This window comes from Hyaena hyaena, unplaced genomic scaffold, assembly GCF_003009895.1.
Source record: "Hyaena hyaena isolate Hyena2069 unplaced genomic scaffold, ASM300989v1 scaffold_58, whole genome shotgun sequence".
In the NCBI taxonomy this organism is placed as follows: domain Eukaryota; kingdom Metazoa; phylum Chordata; class Mammalia; order Carnivora; family Hyaenidae; genus Hyaena; species Hyaena hyaena.
Window position 1 is genome coordinate 3,494,337 of NW_024080689.1, and position 21,616 is coordinate 3,515,952.

Below are 21,616 nucleotides of genomic sequence, written 5' to 3' on the forward strand. Positions count from 1 at the left end.
GAGTAAAGCTGCCCCCATAGACCGAAATTAGGTCCTTAGTGACATCCTTAGCCCACTGGACACGGGCTTCTCTGATGCGTGCTCCGTCTTGAGACCATTATTGCACGACGCAACGCAGTCCCCTTCTTTTAACCCTGTTGCTGGTTCAACTTGCACTTTTCTATCACTTGCTGGATAAAGATCCCCTGCCTGCTGAGGGGTGAAGGGAAGACAAGGTGTGGGGGGCGGGGTGACAGTTCCAGAGAGGGGGTTGAAGCTTAGAGTAGACCACTGGCCTGAGAGTTTATTAATCAGGACTCTGGGTGCAAGTCACAGAAACACATCTTGAATGCATTCAAGTCACAAAGGAGAAATTAGTGGTTTGAGAGTTTATTAATCAGGACTCTGGGCGCAAGTCACAGAAACACATCTTGAATGCATTCAAGTCACAAAGGAGAAATTAGTGGTTTGGGGTCATTTACTGAATACATGTTATATGCTGGGCATTGTGCTAAGCACTGAGGGTACAGATCAAAACAGACGGGAAACAACCTTACCCTCCCGGAGCTTACATGAGCAAATAAACAAATACAGGGTGTGTTAGATGGCAGTAAGGGCTGTGCACAAAAGGAAGGGAAGGGAAATTGGGAATTACTGGGGAAAGTGGCTGCAGTTTTAAACAGGTGGTCAGGGGAGGCCTCACTGAAAAGGCGGTATTTGAATAAGGAACTGAGGCTGACATTTTCCGAAAGAAAAAAACAAAAGAAAAGAAAAGAAAAAAGGAAAGGAAAGGGAAGGAAGGAAGGGAGGGAGGGAGGGAGGGAGGGAGGGAGGGAGGGAAAGCAAGATCAAGTGTAAATCCCTGAAACAGCGTTGGAGGAACAGTGTGGAGGCCGGCAGTGTGGCTCCGGCAAGACCAGCGAAGGGAAGAGAAGGAAGAGATGGGATCAGAATGGTATCAGGGCTCCGATCCTCACGCAGAGCCATTCATTTCTTGAATATTTTACCTCGTGGCAAAATCACACGCCATCCTCCAAGCGGAGAGATGCTCATACGTGGAGGGGACCGGAGGCAGCGAACACAGTGGCAAAAGCACAGCAAAGCCCTGAAGCCTGCTTCGTGGTCCTTCGGGAGCCGCTCTGGCCGGTGCCTGCGCCAGGTCTGTGCGCCGAGCAGGATGATGCAACTCGGACCATCCGCGTTCTGGCGAGGGTTCTGCTTTCGTCGCTCCCGACGGACTGCGGGTGGTTCAATCCCGATGGTCCGAGCAGGACAGACTCTTTTCATCCCCCACAAACTCCCCTAGGGGCCGCATCTCTCGTGCCCGCTCGGTGGGTCCGCTAAGCAACAATTGTGGGCGTGACACTTGCGGGTGGAAAGTGTCTGAGCCCGACCCGGGAGGACTGGGGCATTTCGGGGCCTTGATCTTTAAGATTTGCCCCGCCTCCTCCTGAAGGGGCGGAGCGACGAGGGCAGCCGTCCCCGCCTTCGCACCACCAGGCCGGCTCTCACGTGGGTTGGGCCGCTCAGTAACAGCTCTTCTTCCGGGACTTCCTGGTCGCCGCGACCAATCGGAGTGCTCTTCCTGTCCTGACCATTGTCAGCCGGCTGCCAATCGCGCGCCTCTACCAACGCCCCTTAAAGGCGCCGTCGACTCCGTCTGAGCCGTGGCGGATCAGTTTCTGGGTTCCTACCCCCAGCTGCGGCATGGAGTCGTCCCGGGGGCGGCCTGGGCCCGAGGCGGACCTCCCGGCAGTGGGGGGACAGCAAGCCGCGATCTTTGGCCGCGGGCCGGGCCGAACGCCCTCTGAGCCGCCCTCAGGCCTCCCGGCGACTCGGAAGGAAGAGGCCGAAAACGTTGGGGGTGCGAGCCGCCACCCCGGGGCGTCCCCGGAGACTTCCAGCCGCGGCGCCGTCCACCCGGCCGAGTGGGAGGCTCGGGACGACGAGCCCGGCCGCGGAGGGACGGCGTCCGGGCCCGGGAGCCGCCGGGGGGCGCCGGGCCCCGAGCCTGACTCCCACGGGTCCTCCCGGCGCAAGGACCGGGAGCCACCGGAGGACGAGCCTGCATCCGAGAGCGGCTGCCGTCGAGGGAGCCCGGGAGGCCGCGGGATGGAGGTGGAGCCGCAGGAGGAAGACGAGGAGGCGGCGGGCGGCAGGGCGGGCCGCTCGCTCTCCAGCCGCCTCCAGGACAGCCGCAGCCTGGACGGGCTGAGCGGGGCGTGCGGCGGTGCCGGGTCCGCAGGGGGCGCCGAGCCCGGCGCGGCGGGCGGGCGCCGCGCCACCATCTCCAGCCCCCTGGAGCTCGAGGGCACCGTGAGCCGCCATGGCGACCTCACCCACTTCGTCGCCAACAACCTGCAACTCAAGATTCGTCTGAGCGGCGCCCCGCAGCCCCCGCCCCCCGGCCCCGCGCGGCCCTGCGCGGCGCCCGCGCCGACTCCCGCCATCCCCCCCATCGACCCCGACGTGCTGCGGGACCTGGAGCGGCTGAGTCGGGAGCTGGGCGGCAGGGTGGACCGCCTGCTGCGCGGGCTGGGCGGCGCGGTGCAGGAGCTGACAGCGCTTAGCGTGGGCTGCATCCAGACCTACCGCGACGCCGTGGACTCCCTGGGCGAGGCCGTGGACATGAGCATCAAGGGCATGTACACCCTGCTGGCCCGCTGTGAGGAGCTCGAGCGCGCGCTGCAGCCAGTTCAGGGGCTGGCGCGCCAAGTCCGGGATATCCGACGCACCTTGGAGGTGTTGGAGGCCCTGTGCAAGTGACCGGGAGGGCTGGAGGGGGCTGGCCAAGCCGGGCCCCAGCGGGATCCTAAGGACGCGAGGAGCCCTGGTGGGAACTGCCCTCCGAGGGGAGGCCTATATACTGGAAGCTCTTCCAGATGCATTTAGCAGGCCTGCGACCACTCGCTGGGCCCTATCCAGGTGTATATGGGGGAGTCCTAAAGCCTTTCCCGGTAGGAGGGGATGATGCTCTGCTTCTGTTAAGTTGGCCATCTGTAGCTACCTTGTTCTCAACTCTCTTCTCCAGCTAGAGCACCGTCTCTGGGAACCCAGGGCTTTGGGTCTCGGCTTGGGAGACATGACTGCCATGCGTGGTCCAAAAACGGAGAACAGAGGAGGCCTCAGCCCCCACTGTGGCCGCCCTGACCCCCGTGGTCACATCTCAGGTGCCAGGGGCTGTGGGAACTTGAGCGGTCCTTGGCCACACACCGTGCAGACAGGGAGGCACTTCTGCAGATGGGTAATGCCCTGCTTCTGCCCTCTGGCCCCCTACCATCCCACCTCCCCAGCCAGACCCCGGGGCGGAGCTAGACGGAATGAATTGCATGGTAGAGACGGTGAGGTGGGAGGGGTCTCGCTGCTCTCAGGGTTCAGGCAGAATTGTTGCTGGTTTTGAAGCCCACCTGTCGTGGGGTGTTCCAATCGGTTTTGGCTTTCTGAGTTTTTGTGGAATTAAAGTACTGCTGCTAAGGCTCTGGTGTGACTGTGTGGCCTTAACAGCGCCATAAGCGGAAGGAATGGGGATGAGGGTCGGTCTTTTTCACGGAGCTCTCTTGGCGGTTGCTGGGAGGGGGCGGGATCCAGGCTACCTGGGCAAGGGCATGGCTCCTGCCCTTAGGCAGCCCTGGCATCTGAGAGGACGTGCAAGACACAGACATGGGCTCGAAGATCCAGTAAAAGAAATACAAGCAGGGTGCCCCGCTACAGAAAGGGAAGGGGTCCTCTTAGATCTGGAAGCAGACCCGCGGGGACTGGGTGACTTCTTGGCTGGGGAGGAACCTGTTACCTCCATTGCTGATCCCATCTCCCACACGCCGCTCAGTGTCCTCTTCGTCCTAATCTCTCCAAGACTTCTGTTCACAGTTCATATAATAAGATCCAGGAGCCCCAGGTTATGGGCAGGAGAGTTACAAATAAAGATAACAGAAAAAACCTCCAGTTTTATTCAACTTTCCTCCTCCCCCCACCAAGGCAGTAGCATCTTGGATTGAATTTCAACACGTTTCTATTTTGGGTGTCAAAAGTCTGGGATTCAAAACGTTGCTGTACAAATCTTCCCCCGCAACAAGAAATTAGCGGTACTAAGTTTAGGGAAAAAAAAGGGTCTGTTGGCCCGTACGGGGATCGAACCCGCGACCTTGGCGTTATTAGCACCACGCTCTAACCAACTGAGCTAACCGGCCAGTTGACGTCGGCGTCTCAACCTGGACATATGTAGATTTTATATTACCGGTGCCTCCTGTCTTCAGGAAAATTTAAGAAATGGATAGGATCATTTGCAGGGACGTGAAAAGAATATGCGTAGAATCACCAGGTACTTCGAGAAACAACAGCAAGGCGCAAGTGCCGGCGGATACACATGCCCCTCCGTGCTCGGCTGCAGGTCGGGGTGCGAGCAGGTAGCGGGCGATGGGCACTGAGCGGTGTGCGCGCTAGTGACCGGAAACGCCAGGTGAGGAAAGCGCAGCCCGGGGACTCCTGGTGGCTTCCCGGACAGACGGTGATGGACCCGGGGGTGTGTGGGGGGGATGGTGAGATTGCACAGGCGGGATGTCCAGGGGATTCCTTGCAAAAGCAGTAGCCTGGGGAGGCACCGCTGGGATTCGAACCCAGGATCTCCTGTTTACTAGACAGGCGCTTTAACCAACTAAGCCACGGCGCCCACCGTCACGTAACCAGCACCTTCTTTCCTTGGCCAGGTCAGCGCTACGGCAGGTGAACGGGAGATCTGTGGTCGGTGCCTAGGCGCCCCTTGGCACCGACCTCTGACCGTTCTGGAAAACGGAGTAGAAGGGACGACAACGGAGGCTGAGGACAAGGAGCAAGCATCAGGGGTGACGCGGAACTCGAGGCGGGGCAGGTAGGAAGGTAACAAGAGAAATTCTCGAGATGACAAAACCGAACCTCGGCTGCCAGCCGCGCGCCGACGAGGATGGGATTCGAACCCACGCGTGCAGAGCACAATGGATTAGCAGTCCATCGCCTTAACCACTCGGCCACCTCGTCTGCGGACAGGCGGCTTCCGCTCTTCTCTCTGGGGCCTGGACTCGTCCTCCGGCGCGCGGGGCCCACCCACGTGGCCGAGGGAGCGCGCGCCCAGGGCCCCGGCGCCGCGCCGCGAGCACGACTCGCAGGGCGCCCGCCGGCCGAGCCCCCCCGCCCCCTCCCCCCGCGCGGGGCCGCGCGCCCCCGCCGCGCGCGCCCGTCCTCCGGAGCCCGGCCACGCGCCCGGCTCTGGGTACCCAGATCTGCGCGCCCGACCCCGCGAGACCCCTGCTCCCCCGACGGGGCGGCTCGGGACTCGGCGCCAGGGGGCCCTACCCTCCCGGCGCCCACGAGGTGCCGCACAGCCCGGGCGCCGGGGCTCCGGGGTGGTGGGTCACGACGGGGAAGGGAATAAATAAAAGTGACGGGAGCGAAAAGCAGCTGACCCCGACGTGATTTGAACACGCAACCTTCTGATCTGGAGTCAGACGCGCTACCGTTGCGCCACGAGGTCGGCCGGCCGGTGGCCTGGACAGGTCTCCCCATGGCCACTTGGCGGCCGGCCGGGGACCCGGTGATTGGGGACTGAGAGCGGGGGGCCGTCCTGAGTTTCTAAGTTCCGGTGGCGCTGCTGCCTGCGCCGCCCCGTGCGACCCGAGGGGGCCCGGCGCACCGGGCAGCGCAGCGGTCCCCCTGTCCCCCGCGTCTTGCAGGCGAGCAGGTGGCCGCGAGCTGTCACCGCGGACCCCCTCCCTCGAGCCCACAATCCAGCGGGGACGGACGTGCGAAGAAACTGGTAGAAGCACGGACGCCTGGGGCAATATGGGGGGCAATATGGGGGCAATATGGGGGGAGGGGGGCGCTGCCGGGGCCCCGGGCACCTGGGGGGCGAGACGCGGGCTCCAGCGCGGCGCCAGCCCCAGGCTCGGAGATCCGATCCCGGACTTCGTTAATTGTGTCACTTGTTACAGTCTGGGGAATAACGTACAGGCAGTGAAACACGCAGATCAGAAGTGTGTGCTCTGATAAGTTTTAATAAATACAATCCACAAGCCCATTCAAGATGTAGGACGTAGGACATTTCCTCCACCCCTAGAAAGTTCTGTCCCCGCCCCTTCCCAGGGGCAACCACGGTTCTGATTTCCATCACCATAAACGTCAGTAGGTTTTAGGGATCCCCAGGTGAGAAGGAGCCGAGGACTTGTAGAGAGGGGCGCCGGAAGCTAGCAGAGCCCCACCCCTCACCCCCGTTTGCCTCTTGAACGAGTTCAACAGGCCACATGGCTAAAGAGGTCATGCTGTGTTTCAGTCTGTCCTTTCCAAGTCACATGTCTGCACACCGGGCACAGTAGCTCTCACGAAAGTCACCAGGGACTAGAGATGTCAAAGCCCATGGACGTTCCTCAGGCCTGGCTTTAATCGACTCGAGGCCACATCTTCTTTAAGAGCCTTCTTCTGCCTTGGTTGTCATGACATTCCTCTCCCTGCTTTCCCGGATCCCCACCCCCCACCCCCCAGTCTCCCTTTCTGTCCTTTTATTTCTCAGTTTTCTGTCTCCTCTCCTCACACAGCACACTTTCCCTGGAGCCAGCCGTCTGCATACTAAGGGCTCCTGGAGCCTGCTCCCACCTCTGGATCAGAGAGCCAGGCCCTGCTGAACACCTTCACTTGACCTTGTCATCCCTCCTCGAGTCCCTCCTCGCTCTCGGCCAGTATCTCATCTCGACCCTTCCTCTCCCTCCTTCTCATTTCCGGTCACCAAGTCCTGTCCATTCCTTTCCCTCCATAATTCTCCCCCCATTGCCCTCCCCCACCTCCCCGTTTCCTCTCTCATCGGATTTTTGTAATAGATTCCTCTCCGAAGTCTCTGCTTCCAGAATAACCAAGGAGAGTCATCTATTTTAAAATGCAAATTTGATCCCAGCCCACCGTGGCTTGCAGTCAGTCCCTCCCTGAGCCTCAGTGTCTCCACACGGAAAATAGTAAAGATTGTAATGGATCACTCTGAGTTCATTCGCTAAGATAAAGCGCTCAGGGCCTGACGGGTCATAGCGATTAATAATGATCGCTATTATTAATGTCTGGTCTTTGCTTGATTCCTCAGCCACTGCCTCCTCACCTCCCATGTGACAGTCACACCAACTCATTTACAGATGCCAACATGCACTTCGACTTCGGTCCCCACTATCTCTGCTAATCCTTCTTTACCGGGGTCACCTTTACATACCCCTCCCCCAAGACTCAATGCAGAAGCTCCCTCCTTCCTGCTCCCCAACTCCAATCTGGGGGAAGAGGCTTTTGAGGTGTCTCCTCCAAGATAACTTAAAACACTACTTGAAAAAAATGCTTATTTATTTTGAGAGAGAGAGAGAGAGAGAGAGCGTGAGCAGGGGAGGAGCAGGGGGGGGGGAAGAGAATCCCAAGCAAGCTCCACACTCAGCAGGGAACCCGATGCAGGGCTCTACTCTGGGATCATGACCTGAGCCGAAATCAAGAGTTGGACGCCTAACCGACTGAGCCACCCAAGGGCCCCTAAAACACTAGTTGTCATCATTTCCTTGATTATTTCCCTCCCCACGTTGTGAGTTACTCAAGAGAAGGAAATATGGATTCCTGGCACCCAGTACAATTCCTGCAAGATAGTGTGTATTCAGTAAGCATTGGTGAAATCAGTGAGGGATCGCTTTAGCAGAATCCCCAGAGGAGGTAAGAGCCTGCTTTGTAGAGGAAGGAGACATGTCTGAGTAGCTGAAGGGCATGGGGTGAGGTGGAAATTTTTGCTAGAGAGGGAAGACGGGTCAGTGAATATGGTACCAGGGAACGTGGACTTGATCCCTAGGTTCAGAAAGGTTCTGCCGCAGGTGTGAGGTACAGGTGGTCCAGCGTCACAATCCAGAGTACTCTCTGACATTTAGGTCTCTATTTATCCCACCAGTTTCCAAGTTTTAGAAACCAGTAGATGATTCTGTCTGGATCTGCCTTGCTCAGTATGGTAGCCACTAGGGTGCTGATTCAATATGGGGCCATTCAAATTAAGTTGAGGGACGCCTGGGTGGCTCAGTCGCTTAAGCATCTGACTCTTGATTTCAGCTCAGGTCATGATCACATGGTTGGTGGCTTCAAGCCCTGAGTTGGGTTCCATGCTGACTTCAGGGAGCCTGCTTGGGATCCTCTCTCTCCCTCTCTCTGCCCCTCCCCTGCTCATGCTAGAGCACGCTCTCTCTCTCTCTCAAAATAAATAAATAAACATAAAAAAACAAATTAATTTGAAATTTAAAAATTCAGCTCCTTAGCCCCATTAGCCACATTTCGAGTGTTCAGTAGCCACGGGGAGCTAGCTTGGTACCACATTGGACAGAAACAATATGAACTATTTCCATCATCATAGAAAGTTCTGTTGGACAGCGCTGATCCAGAGGCTCAAAGCTGGTGGCTCGAGGCTTGTGTGTTCTTGTCATTTTCCCACCACTTTTTAAGTTGGATACTCACATTTATAAATGGAGTGAGAAACTGGATTTCTGGCCTCTCTTCAAACAAGAACAACAAACCCCCCAGGACTCTGGCAATGCTGGGCTTTTATTTCCTTCCTCAAAACCATTGAGCAAAGCCGAGTAGCTGCTCCCTCACAAAACCCACAAAAGACGTTAAATGTGTCGGTTCACAATGATCCTAACAAAACAACGGATTGGTCACTTTTGGAGGATGTGCTAGATCTAACGGCCTGTTTACGGGAAACATTGGACACAGAGGAACATGGTAAATGAGAAGACCAGAACACTGTCTGCTGATGGCCCAGCGCCTTCAACAGAGAAATTGCAAGAAAAGAAAAGAAGAAGGCGTGGGGAGGGAGGGGGGAAAATCTAAGATTAAAACAAAACAAAACAAAAGATATAAGAGACCCATTAATCAAGTGCAGTGTGTGAACTTCATCATGCACATATGGATATTGAGCAATGGATATTGGTCAATGTCAACTATTTGGTGATGCATGGGATTTGCTTTGAAATAACCTAGTGGGACAGAGAGGGAGAAGGAAGTCCGGCCAAAACAAGTTTGGCCATGCGGTGGTATTTTTGAAGCAGAGTGGTAGGCTTCAAAGGAGTTCATCATACTATTTTCTTTAGTTTTGCATATATTTGAATTTTTTCCATGATAAAACCTTTTTCCCCCCCTAAGCTCTTTTCTGACCAGATCAAATCAAATGTTGAGATGTGTGAGTTCCTTCGGACCTCTGCTAGGGAAGGACACACCAGGTCACCAGCAGTACCTCCTACGGCCACTGGGTGGCTCTAAAATTCACTTTTGTGTGACCTCTGCAGAGCCAGCTTCTAGGAGCCAAGGTCACCGAAAAGTGACAGAACAGACCCAACTGCCTGCTCACTGTTTAATGCTTCACGTGAAATGTGACTACCAGTTCTTAGTATCTAGTAGGTTCCTTTAGGTTCCCTTAGGCAGGAAGCCTATGGTAAACAGAATGCCCCCAACTTCCATCTACGGGAACCCAAACTCGAAGAGACATGCTTGACCCCTTCCTTTTTCTCACCCACCCATAGTCTCATGTTTAGACCTTATTTTTTCATGATCTCTTGATTCCTTACACTTTGATCCACTTTCTTATTCCACTCTGGCCCAATCTCATTCTGTCTGTCCTGGATAATTTTCACAAGCCTTCTACTTAACATCCTAAAAATCGATTCTCCATATTGCAACCAAAGTCGTCTTCTAGAAATGCAAACCGTACCAGGTCCGTTCCCATGGCTGCAAGGCCACGCATTTTGTCCGCCCATCCCCCACCCCCCTGATCTCTTCTTTCCCTTCCAATAGGAGGCTTCAGACACACTAGCTTCCTTTCTGTTCTGCGAACACACACACTGGCGTTGTTTGCACCTAAGGACCTTTGCACTTGCTTCTGCCTGGAAAGTTCTTTCCCCAGATCTCTGCCCCCGCCGCCCCCAACCTGTGACTCCTCTTCACTCTATTTGCCCTGGGAACTTGGAAAATCTTGCAAAAGCAGGTGTGGGGTTTTGCTTGCTTTCACTGGATGGCAGTGCTACCTTTTCTGCGAACGAACGGTCAGACTTGATCAACTGTCACTGGGGGAGTTGGGGTCTCAAGTCCTGGGCTTCCTGTTTCCAGAAGAAAAGTCATGTGAGCTATAGGCACTGGAAGGAGCCCTTCAGTGCTTGGCAACCTGTGCTCAGAAGGTTTTCTGGCTTGCTATGCTGTTATTTCCAAGGTGGAGAGCACACAGAGCCCCCCCTCATTATACTTTACATGTCATTGTTGTTCTTGTGTTGAGGGTCTCCTAGTGATGAGTATCACTCAAAGGCGTGACTCAAGGCATTTGGGTCCACTGTACTTTGACTGTCCCTCCTGAAGTGGGGGAGGTTTGAAAATATTTTCAGAATTTTGAAACGGCTCAACAGTTAAAGAGAGAGTCTCCCCTACATGCCCGAGAGCTGAGAAACCAGTGCGGGTAATATTTGATTACCAGCCAGTATTTTGGGATTAAAAAAATCAAGAGACTTTGCTGAATCTCAGTCTTTATACAGATAGTTCCCATGAAAAGTCTAAATGATGGCATTTTAGGGGTGCCTGGGTGGCTCAGTTGGTTAAGCAGCCGACTTTGGCTCAGGTCATGATCGCACGGTTTGTGGGTTCAAGCCCTGCGTTGGGCTCTGTGCTGACAGCTAGCTCAGAGCCTGGAGCCTGCTTCAGATTCTGTGTCTCCCTCTCTCTCTGACCCTCCCCTACTCATGCTGTCTCTCTCTCTCTCTCAGAAATAAATAGAACATTAAAAAATTTTTTAAAAATAAATGATGGCATTTTATTGTTTTATGAGTTTTGCTGAACCCATTGTCTCCATTAGGAGGATAAGGCTATACTGCCCCTGAAAGGTGGTTTTATATGAAAATGTCATTACATAGTTCCAATATATAGGAAGTGTACAGTTAGGGACGTCAATCCTAAAAATCATTTCTCTTTATGAAGCAATTTAATGTCTCAATGATAATATTATATAAGACCCAGAAGGAAAACTTAGAAAGGGTTATCATTTAAAGCTTTTCGTTTTATTTATTTATTTATTTATTTTACTGTTTTTTTTTTTTTTTTTTTTTTTTTTTTTTTTTTTTTTTTTTTTTTTTTTTTTTTTTTTTTTATTTCTAGGAGACAGAGAGAGACAGCGTGAGCAGGGGAGGGTCAGAGAGAGAGGGAGTCACAGACTCTGAAACAGGCTCCAGGCTCTGAGCCGACAGTCAGCACAGAGCCCGACGCGGGGCTCGAACCCATGAACTGCAAGATCATGACCCAAGAGAAAGTCGGACGCTTAACCGACTAAGCCACCCAGGCGCCCCAAAAGCTTTTCGTTTTAAAATAATTTGATTTACTGAAAAGTTGCAAAAATAACACAGACGGGGTGGCTGGCGGGTTCTGTCCATAGAGCATGGGACCCTTGATTTTGGAGTTGTGAGTTCAAGCCCCAGGTTGGGTGTAGAAGTTACTTTAAAAATATATCTATATATCTACATCTATATAGATATGTCTATATCTATATATCTACATCTATATAGATATGTCTATATCTATATATCTATATCTCCATAGATGTCTCTATATAGAGCGATATAGGTACTATATATGTATAGATATATACATACATATATAATAAGAGTATTCCCATGTGCCTTCAAGATCAGGCTTTATCATTGCCTTTCTATCTCTACAGACACACATATTTTTTTTTCTCTAAACCATTTGATGGTAAATTGCAAACATAATACTCCTTTACTACTAAAACTGCAGCATGTATTTTCTTTTTTCTTTTTCTTTTTGCAGCATGTATTTTCTAACCAGGGCATTCTCTTCCATAAAGGCAGTAGACTTTATCAAAAATCAGGAAATTAACACTGATAACGCTGATATCTACTGGTATCTAGAGGCCTTACCCAAACTTGCCAATGGATCCATCATGTCCTTCACAATAAAAGAAAGTGGTTGCTTTTTGTTTTCCGGTCCAAGATCCATTGGGATCATACATTATATTTCTCATGTCAAATATGTCGCATCTCTTTGCTCTCCCTAAGTTGGAAGAGTTCTTCAGTCTTTGTCTTTCATGTCTTTGATGCAATCTCACTATCTCATTGGGTTCTGAATTATTTTACCTCTTGGTTTAGGAAAAGGAAATCTATGTATTCTAGTGGGGTCCTCAAATAGATGTGTTTCCTCTCAATTTTGACCACAGTTCCTTAAAAAAGTTTAAGGATAAAGGACTTCTTTTTCAGAGAGCCATTGCTTGCTCTATTATTCTAGAGTTTCCTTTTTAAAAATGTTATTTACGGTATTGGATTACTGTGTGAATTCGTTTGTTTGCATGTGTGTCGTCCCTGACTCACCTCTTGTTTGTCCAGACCAAGAGCCCAGCACATGCTAGCTGGTCAGTGAATATTTGTTGAATGAAGAAATCAGAAAGGCCCCTTGGGTTTGTGTGTTTAGCTTAGACAGAGCTAAAAACACTCAGACAGACCATAGAGAAAGAGAGGTGTTCTAGGCAATGGGCCAGGAAGGTCCCGGGGATGCTTTGACTTGAGGGTGAGCAGCGAGAAGGAGCGAGAACTTTCCGTTCTGGAAGGATCCCAGCGAGGGCCCAAGGTCAGTGAGGTCGCTGATAGCAAGACAAACTTGGGAAAGTAGCTGGGCAAAGGCGAGTGCCCGTATCTCAGGGAGATCAGGAAATCCGGGCGCTCCTCGCCTCCATGCCCTTGCGAGCGGGCCGCTGTCCGCGATGCTCTCGCCAAACTGGGGCTGGGAGGGCAGGGGAGCGGAGGGGAAGAGCATCAGAGAAGGTTCCGGTCTGGGGTCCTCCGACAACAAGGGGCTCGGCGGCCATCTAATAAGTGACGACGGGACAACGCAGGGACATCCACGTCTGCACGTTTCTCTCCCACGTGCCCAGGGCAGTGGGGGCTAAAGGGATGCGGAGGAGGGAGGGAGAGACCCCGCCTTAGGCCTGGCGGGGACAGCGGGCTGCAGCAAGCCCCTCGCGCGGAAGGACCTCCCGGGCCTCGCAGCGGGGACGGGGCCCGGGGGACAGGGGTCCGAGCCGCACCCCTGGCGGCCGACCCCCGCTTAGCGCCTTCTGCGGCAGCGCCTGCGGCTCGAGACTTTACAGCCCTCGCGAGATTTTGCGAGATCCGGCCGCAGCGCCTGCTTACGCGGTTGCTAAGGCAACCGGGCGGCGCCAGCGCGAGCGGGAAGGAGGCGCCCGTCGAATATTTGCGTGCTAGCCTTCGAGACTTGAGGAGCCTTGAGGAGTGGCCATTCCCGAGCCTCCAGCCCCGCAGACCACGGCCTCTGCTCCAGGGGGGCCATGGGCCGGATCTCGGGGCTGGTGCCCTCTCGCTTCCTGACGCTCTTGGCGCATCTGGTGGTCGTCATCACCTTGTTCTGGTCGCGGGTAAGACCCACGGCCACCCTCCTCCCGCCCCCCACCCCGTTCCCGCCTTGGGGTGGTCCCAGCCCCACTACGCCCCTTCCCCGGGGCCTGACGCGGGCGTGCCCTCCCATCCCCCTCGGACCCCAGGGCTGCCCCGCAGCGCGCCCCTCTTTCACTTTCTTCCTCTCCGCCCCGCGCGCCAGGACAGCAACATCCAGGCCTGCCTGCCTCTCACGTTCACCCCCGAGGAGTACGAGAAGCAGGACGTCCAGTGAGCACTCGGGGCAGGGTGGTCAGAATTCAGCACTGCTCGGGGTGGAGGGGGCTTTGCAGGAGCCCCGAAGGCCTGAGCCCACCCCCTTCGTGTCTGCAGGCTGGTGGTAGCGCTGTCCGTCACCCTGGGCCTCTTTGCCGTGGAGCTGGCCGGTTTCTTCTCAGGGGTTTCCATGTTCAACAGCACCCAGAGCCTCATCTGTATCCTTTTAGCCTGCGCACCTCGCACCTTTTCCGCATTGTCTGTTTCCATCGGGACTCCCTTTCGGCCACCTAACCAGGCCCTTGGGGCACAATAGCGTGCGCCCTAGCGGGCCAGCAGCATGTCTAGCTGATAGATCCCCGTAGGCACCGTGGAAGGTTTAGGACGACCTTCGAGCCTTGGTTAAGCTCCAGCTGTGCACCAGGCGCTGGAGATCCTGTCTGGGAGTAAAACTCAAGTTTTCTAACTTGAGGAGGAGGCAGGTATGCGGACATCTGTCATGCAGTGTGATAAGCGCTGTGGTCTAGGAGCGTGTGAAGATATGAAGCCCTATGGAAGCTCAGAAGAGACAGAGAAATAAGGAAGATGGAGATCAGGGAAGGCTCTTGACACTTGAATTGTAGACTGAGAGGGTCAGGGAGCCAGACGGTGACTCCAGCAGAGTGAATTAAATCACTGTGAACACTTTTTTTTTTTTAAGTTTATTTATTTGTTTTGAGAGAGAGTGTGCAAGAGAGGGAGAGAGAGAATCCCAAGCAGGCCCCACATTGCCAGAGTGGAGCCAGACGCAGGGCTCCGTCTCAAGAGCAGTGAGATCGTGACCTGAGCAGAAATCAAAAACCGGAAGCTTCATGCCCCAGCCCGTTCATGGTGTGCAATGGGGAACTTGCTCCTACCTCACCGGAAGGGTCCAGGCTGGCCCCTAGATATGAGGCTGGGGTAGCCTGGGGTACCAGCTGTGCAGGCTCAGCTCTGGTCTCTAATCACTTGGCTGTCCCAAAACCCAGAAGTCTGGCCTTTGCAATGTGATGAAGGAGCAAGAAGCGAACCTGATGCGTGCCCTGCCAATCAATGGCCTTTTCTGGCCCGTCGTGAACTATTGAACCAAAGGCTTTCCTTGACCCTGGTGCATTCCCAAGCCATTGGGGCTCACTGTAGTGCATCTGTGGCCCTGTCCTTTTTCATATTCGAGCGTTGGGAGTGTACCACGTACTGGTACATTTTCGTCTTCTGCAGGTATGGTAACCACCAATGTTTGGGGGTAGGGAAGGAAGGTTTACTCAATCTGGAGGTTTCCCCCACCCAGTCCTTTACTTCATGTATGAGATGCCAGATCCACTCAACATCCTGCAGTTTTTAGAATTCCCCTTCTCCTACACTTTGGGGGTGGAGCTTCTAGTTTGGGGATTTGGGGACTTTTATTGGAAAGGCCTTGAACCAACCACCTACTGTCCACAGCGCCCTCCCAGCTGTCACTGAAATGGCATTGTTCATCAGCGTCTTTGGACTGAAAAAGAAGCCTTTCTGATACCTTCGTGACGGGAACATACGAATGACGTTTCGAGGAGCAAGGGGCCACTCACCATTCCTGTGCGGAGGAAGGCAGTCTTCAGCCCTCAAACTGCATTTGAGGATGTCAGTGTTAGGGTAATTATCATTCGAGTCTGGGATTATCAGCGTTTTTCTTTAGTGCTTTGTAATAAAATATGTCTCAGAGTAAGATCAAGACTTAACAACAAATCTAGGGGAGAATTGAAGTGGCCAAACTTCTAGAGAAACAGAAGGCTGCTTTCCAGCCTTGCAGTCTGTAAGATCATACGTATCGCTTTTATTTTGAGTATTACGGTAGACGTCTGGCGGAAGGGGGTGGGCGGAGATATGTAAATAAAGAGTCCTCGCGATTTGGGTGCCAAGCTCGTGAGTGAAGCATTCTGGGAGGAATTGTTTTATCTCTTTTTGGCAGTCAGATCGGGAACGAAATGCTTTTCAGTATCTGCAGATAAACGTAGCAGCAGGAACGGAAAACCCTGAATAACTTCGGTTGCTCAGGCGAGCCAGTTATTTACTCACCCTAGCTGTAAGCGGGACCTTTTTCCCTGAGTAAGGGATGCACAGAGGTTTCCGTTTATCGTCAGGTAGGATAATCCTTACCTGTTCCTCCTCCGGGAGGGCAGATCGGAACATGATGATTGGAGATCGCATGATGCGTGATTAGCGTCTCTGCGTGATCAGGACTTGCAACACCCTGATTACTCCTATCTGATTCTGCCTGACGATCCTTCTTTACACACGTAGCAAGTGGTAGATGTAGGTTTTCGGGTGAATAAGTAGTCAGTCCCGCGAGTAACTAGTGTGCAACGCAGGGTGGTGCGTGTTTCAGTGTGTGACAGGTGCTGCTACATGTGTGGTTTTCTGCGTGTTTCTGAACGCCAGGGTCTTAGTTAATTATTACGGAGGAATCGATTCCGCGAGGTTAGTTAATTGTTCATTAGGGAGGGGCGGTTTGGTGTGTTTCCAGGCTTCTATGAAATCGCTGTTAATATTCCCCCGTACGTGGTGTCCCGAATGGGATGTTATCAAACGGGAGGGATGTTATCAAACGGTCCATCTCCTCGTGGCCACAAGGGCCACCTGCAAGGGAACCTGGCACAGCTTTTCCGCTGTTCCAAACACTACGAGAGTCTAAAGTGCTACCTTGTTACGGGATCAATGTTCACAAGGTACTGTTTTCTTGAAGTGCCCTTCAGCCCGAGCACCCCTTCAATAAATACTACTGAGCACTTACTACATGCAAAGCACTGGAGGAGGAACTGACCGAGGGAATAGTTGGGAATATGCTGCGGGCTCAGCCCCGGCCACCGCAGGTATGGTGGCTCCTGGAGACAGACAAGAAACCCCTTCCCCTGCTCCCGGGGATCTGAAGAGCAAATGGTGGTCAGAGCTACAATGGAGAATTACCGATGCTCTGGAGCAGGGATCCATTGGCCCGAGGTGGCAGGAGTACTGCCTCTCTAGGAGCAGTTGGAGTTGAGGTCCTCGAGTGTGGCTCCGGAAAGTCACATCCCACTGCAGTCCGGCTGTCGCCCCACCCCCGTGCCTCACGGATCGGTGAAAGCCGGGGTTTTGTTGTTCAGAAACATTGTGGGCTCCTTGTGAAACAGCTGGGATCAGAAATGATAAAAACGAACAGTTAACTTCTATGTAAAAACCGATGTCATAAATACTCAAACTCATTACTTCCTGATTATTTTGTTTCTTCTCTCTCTCTCTCTCTCTCTGGTTGTAGAAATCTATTTATTTTTAGTCAGTGTGGTTAACACACAGTGTCATTTCCTACAGTTTACTATTATGTGCTCGCTCTTGAGGTTATTTGCATGGACTGTATCCGCCTAGTGGGAGTCCTGTGTCAGGATGTGTTCCCGCTGTGCGTCTCCTCCAGCTCGTGTGGAAGCATCACGTTGGTATTTTGAAATTGGCTCTGGTAGGAGTATTTACACCACAGAGATGGGCAACCACAGCCTATGGAGCTTTGTTGATTGTCTAGATTTAAGAAGATGATGGAGGCACCTGGGTGGCTCAGTTAAGCATCGGACTTCAGCCCAAGTCATGATCTCCCGCTTTGTGGGTTCGAGCCCCGCTTGGGGCTCTGTGCTGACAGCCGGGAGCCTGCAACCTGCTTGGGATCCTGTGTCTCCTCTCTCTGCCCCTCCCTGGCTCGTGCTCTGTTTCTCAAAAATAAATAAACGTTAAATTGAAAAAAATTAAAAGATGATGGAGACAATGTTAATAATGCAGGTTAAACATAAAAGTGTCACGTCTGTAACTGTTCCATTGTGAATAGCACAGAAGATGGAGGAAAATATTCTCCTGGAATTTGAAAACTGTTACAGATTCAGTAAAGGAGTCAGTCCCGTCATTGAGGAATCAGCGAAGGTTCAGTGTATCTTCACTGATTCATTTTGTCTCACTCGAAAATGTAAATAAAAAGATCAACCAGGACTCATATTGGAACCTCAGTCGGAGTTAGGCGACAACTCTGCTTGGAAAGTCATGGGTCCAGGACTGGAATTTACAGTAACGAATATTGTAGATTTTGCTATTATTTGTAAATTCTGAGTTCCACATCTTTTGTACCAGTAAGATTGATAACAAGCCTCTGTACACACATAACCGCATGGCACTTCCGGAGAGTTGGTTGTTAAATATTTATCAGCAATTCCAGCCCCTCCCCTCCCAGGAAACTGCTCGTCTCCAATCCTTGCTTCTAAATCCAGAGGGTGCCACTCGCCCTTTGGCTTGGCCTCTTATCGCCGTGTAATATGTTGACCACTCCTCTCTTTTGAAAGCTTTTCTTCCTTGATGTCTGAAAAATAGTTCCCCTGGTTTACCTCCCACTGTTCTGGCTGCTGCTTCCTAGGCTCCTCTCATATATTTTTAATTTTTTTTTTTTTTGAGAGAGACAGTGTGACCAGGGAAGGGACAGAGAGAGAGAGAGAGAGAGGGACGGAAAGAGAGAATCTGAAGCAGGCTCCAGGCTCTGAGCTGTCAGCACAGAGCCTGATGTGGGGCTCTCAGTTCACACCTATGAGCTGCGAGATCGTGACCTGAGCTGAACTCGGATGCTTAACCAACTGAGCCCCGCAGGCGCCCCTCAGGTTCATCTAATATTGGTCGTGACCTACAACGGGTCAGTCACTGGGGACATGCCACTGGGTCACTTCCCCCAGTTCCCCCTTCTGTGTTGCTGATCCCTGCTCCTTGGATACCTGTATCTCCCTCTTGTCTGCAAACACCATCTGGATGCCGCTGTTTTCCGCGTTGGCTCTTACGTGAGCCCCAGTCCAGGGCAAAGACTGTGGGAACAAGCCGTGGAGTCAGTCCGGGTTCAAAGCGCACCCCCCTCCTTCGTGGCTGTGTGATTGGCAACAGGTCACTTAACCTCTCTGTGCCTCGTCCTTCACCCACACTCCAAGTGCAGGTACTACGAACACTTGCACCATCCCTCTCGTCTGGTAGTCAACACCAGAAGCTTTGCCAGTTAGCATCAGAAATACAGTTTTCCTTTTATCGTGTAATTAGCGGCTTGTCAATCAGGGTAAGCCAGTCCCAGAAGACAGATACTGCTTGATTCTGCTTAAACAAGGTACCAAGGGAAGTCCGAGTCACAGACTGAAAGTAGAATGGGGGTGGTGCCAGGGGCTGAACAGAAGGGGGTGAGTTGTTCAATGGTGGAGAGCTTCAGTTTTGCAAGATGAAAAATCGAGTTCTGGAGATTGGTTGTAGAAGGGCAGAAATGTACTTGACACTACTGACTTGTACACTTGAAAATGGGCAAGATGGAGGGGCGGCCCGGGGGGCCCAGTGGATTAAGTCTCCGGCTGTTGGTTTGGCTCAGGCCACATCTCACAGATTGGTTCGTCGGGGCTCTGCCCTGACAGCGCAGGGCCCGCTTGGGATTCTCTCTGCTGCTCTCCTGCTCGCTGGTGCTCTCTCTCTAAGTAAATAAAACCTTCAAAAATAAGTACTTAAAAAAACTTGACATTTTTAACCCTTTTTCTTGACTAATTTTAGACCTACAGAAAAGTTGCAAATTAGTACAAATTTCCTCTGTGCCCTTCACCCCCAGCTCCTCCAAATGTTAACATCTTGCATAGCAGGGTCATGGTCATGGAAACCAGAAAATTAGCGCCGATGGTGTTGTGCTATTACCTAACGCACAGATCTTACTTGCATTTTACCAGCTTTCTCGTTAGTGCCTCTTTTCCGATTCAGGCTCTAATCCAGGATTTCACATCGCATTTAGTTGTCATTCTCAGGCTTTTCCAGCCCCCCCCCCTTTTTTTTTCTTTCTCCTTCCTTTCACCATCCTGACTCATTTGGAGAGTCCTGGTGAGTGGTTTTGTAGAAGGTCCCTCCATTTGGATTTGTATGGTGTTTTCTTGAAATTAGATTGAGGGTATGCATTTTTGGCAAGAATATCACAGAAGTAGTTGGGAATGAGGAGGGGGCTGGGCAGCTCAGTCAGTTAAGTGTCTGATTCTTTTTTTTTTTTTTATGTTTTGTTTCTGAGAGAGAGAGAGAGAGAGAGCACGAGCAGGGGAGGGTCAGAGAGAGAGGGAGAAGGGAGATACAGAATCTGAAACAGGCTCCAGGCTTTGAGCTAGCTGTCAGCACAGAGCCTGACAATGAGATCATGACCTGAGCTGAAGTCGGATGCTTAACCGACTGAGCCACCCAGGCGCCCCGAAGTGTCTGATTCTTGATTTCGGCTCAGGTCATGACCTCATGGTTCATGAGATTGTGCCCCGCGAGATCTTGGGATTCTCTCTCTCTGCCCCCTCCCCTCTGCTCTCTCTTTCTCTCTCAAAAATAAATAAACTTTAAAAAAGTTTGTAGTCGGGGCGCCTGGGTGGCTCAGTCGGTTATGCCTCCAACTTTGATCTCGTGTTTGTGGGTTCGAGCCCCGTGTCGGGCTCTGTGCTGACAGCTCAGAACCTGGAGCCTACTTCAGATTCTGTGTCTCCCTCTCTCTCTCTCTGTCCCTCCCACTCTCATGCTCTGTCTCTCTCTGTCTCAAAAATAAATAAAACAGTAAAAAATTAAACAAAAATCGTCTGCAGTGAGGAGGACATTTCTGAGTATGAAAACAAAACACAGAAGTCATGAAAGAAAGATGACTAGAATTTTAAAAAAATTTTGGAAAGAAAAGAAAACCCCAATACATTTAAATATGACTTAGAAATGTAGGGGTGCCTGGGTGGCTCAGTCAGTTAAGTGTCTGACTTCCACTCAGGTCATGATCTCACGGTTTCTGGGTTCGAGCCCCATGTCGGGCTGTGCTGACAGCTCAGAGCCTGGAGCCTGTTTCAGATTCTGTGTCTCCCTCTCTCTCTGACCCTCTCCTGCTCACACTGTCTCTCTCTCAGAAATAAATAAAAAACCTTAAAAAAAATTAGAGAAATGTAAAATGTATCCATGGTAAAAGAAAACATAAGCAAAAGATAAATGACAATCTAGGGGAAATATTTATAATTCATATTGCAGAGAAAGGGCTCATTTTCTTGTAGATTTAAAATTTACAAGTCTAGGGACACCTAGAATTTTTTCAAAAATTTTTAAAATTTTAAATAAAATTTTGAAAGAAAAGAAAACCCCAATACATTTAAATATGAATTAGAAATGTAGGGGTACCTGGGTGGCTCAGTCCGTTGAGCCTCTTGAGTCTTTGGCTCAAGTCATTATCTCACAGTGGGTGGGTTCAAGCCCCATATCCGGCTCTGTGCTGACAGCTTAGAGCCTGGAGCCTGTTTCAGATTCTGTGTCTCCTTGTCTCTCTGCCCTTCTCCCGCCTGTACTCTGTCTCACTCTCTCTCTCTCTCAAAAATAAACATTAAAAAAAATATATATCTACAAGTCTATAAACAATATACTAGCAACCCGATAAAAAAGGGACAGAAAAATTGTACGGACATTTCACAGGAAAGGAAATCCCAAGGATTCTCAAATACATGAAAAGATGCCTAAACTCATTGACCATTAGAGAAATGCAGATGGCATTTGACTTGTACTGGTAACGACCAAAAAGTATCATGGAGCGTTGGGGAGGGCATGGGTTTCAGTAAACAGGCCTCACCCGGCTTGTGGGTGTGAGCAACCCGCCCGCGGAGAGCAAGTTGGCAATAGCCACACAAATCAAAAGCAATCAGAGCAACGCCCATCCTCTCGGACCCAGGGTTTTCCCTGCTGGAAGCTGGCCCTGCTTATGGGTGAAATGGGAACGTGGCGGTGGGGCGCCTGGGTGGCTTAGTCGGTTAAGCGTCCGGCTTTCGCTTAGGTCGTGATCTCGCGGTTCGTGGGTTCGAGCCCCGCGTCGGGCTCTGTGCTGACTGCCAGCTCAGAGCCTGGAGCCTGTTTCAGTCTGTGACTCCCTCTCTCTATGACCCTCCCCTGCTCACGCT

General features: G+C 52.0%; 2 protein-coding genes and 5 non-coding genes across 7 annotated transcripts; 3 read left to right on the forward strand and 4 right to left on the reverse strand.

The window, feature by feature from the left end:
• Positions 1 to 1,597: 1,597 nt before the first annotated feature.
• On the forward strand, positions 1,598 to 3,454 carry BORCS6 (BLOC-1 related complex subunit 6). The gene has a single exon (XM_039231443.1). It carries the CDS (start codon positions 1,687 to 1,689, stop codon positions 2,743 to 2,745), a length of 1,059 nt encoding a protein of 352 aa, XP_039087374.1. The 5' UTR covers positions 1,598 to 1,686; the 3' UTR covers positions 2,746 to 3,454.
• A 638-nt stretch (positions 3,455 to 4,092) lies between these two features.
• On the reverse strand, positions 4,093 to 4,166 carry TRNAI-AAU. The gene has a single exon. It is a non-coding gene; the product is annotated as a tRNA-Ile (tRNA).
• Positions 4,167 to 4,571: 405 nt separating this feature from the next.
• Positions 4,572 to 4,645, reverse strand: TRNAT-AGU. The gene has a single exon. It is a non-coding gene; the product is annotated as a tRNA-Thr (tRNA).
• A 262-nt stretch (positions 4,646 to 4,907) lies between these two features.
• TRNAS-GCU lies at positions 4,908 to 4,989 on the reverse strand. Its single transcript has one exon. It is a non-coding gene; the product is annotated as a tRNA-Ser (tRNA).
• Positions 4,990 to 5,410: 421 nt separating this feature from the next.
• TRNAW-CCA lies at positions 5,411 to 5,482 on the reverse strand. The gene has a single exon. It is a non-coding gene; the product is annotated as a tRNA-Trp (tRNA).
• Positions 5,483 to 13,187: 7,705 nt separating this feature from the next.
• TMEM107 (transmembrane protein 107) lies at positions 13,188 to 15,931 on the forward strand. The gene is made up of 5 exons (XM_039231452.1): positions 13,188 to 13,423; positions 13,606 to 13,673; positions 13,776 to 13,876; positions 14,798 to 14,894; positions 15,117 to 15,931. Exons 1-5 carry the CDS (start codon positions 13,337 to 13,339, stop codon positions 15,184 to 15,186), a joined length of 423 nt encoding a protein of 140 aa, XP_039087383.1. The 5' UTR covers positions 13,188 to 13,336; the 3' UTR covers positions 15,187 to 15,931.
• LOC120231487 lies at positions 15,787 to 15,922 on the forward strand. The gene has a single exon (XR_005528339.1). It is a non-coding gene; the product is annotated as a U8 small nucleolar RNA (small nucleolar RNA).
• Positions 15,932 to 21,616: the final 5,685 nt, after the last annotated feature.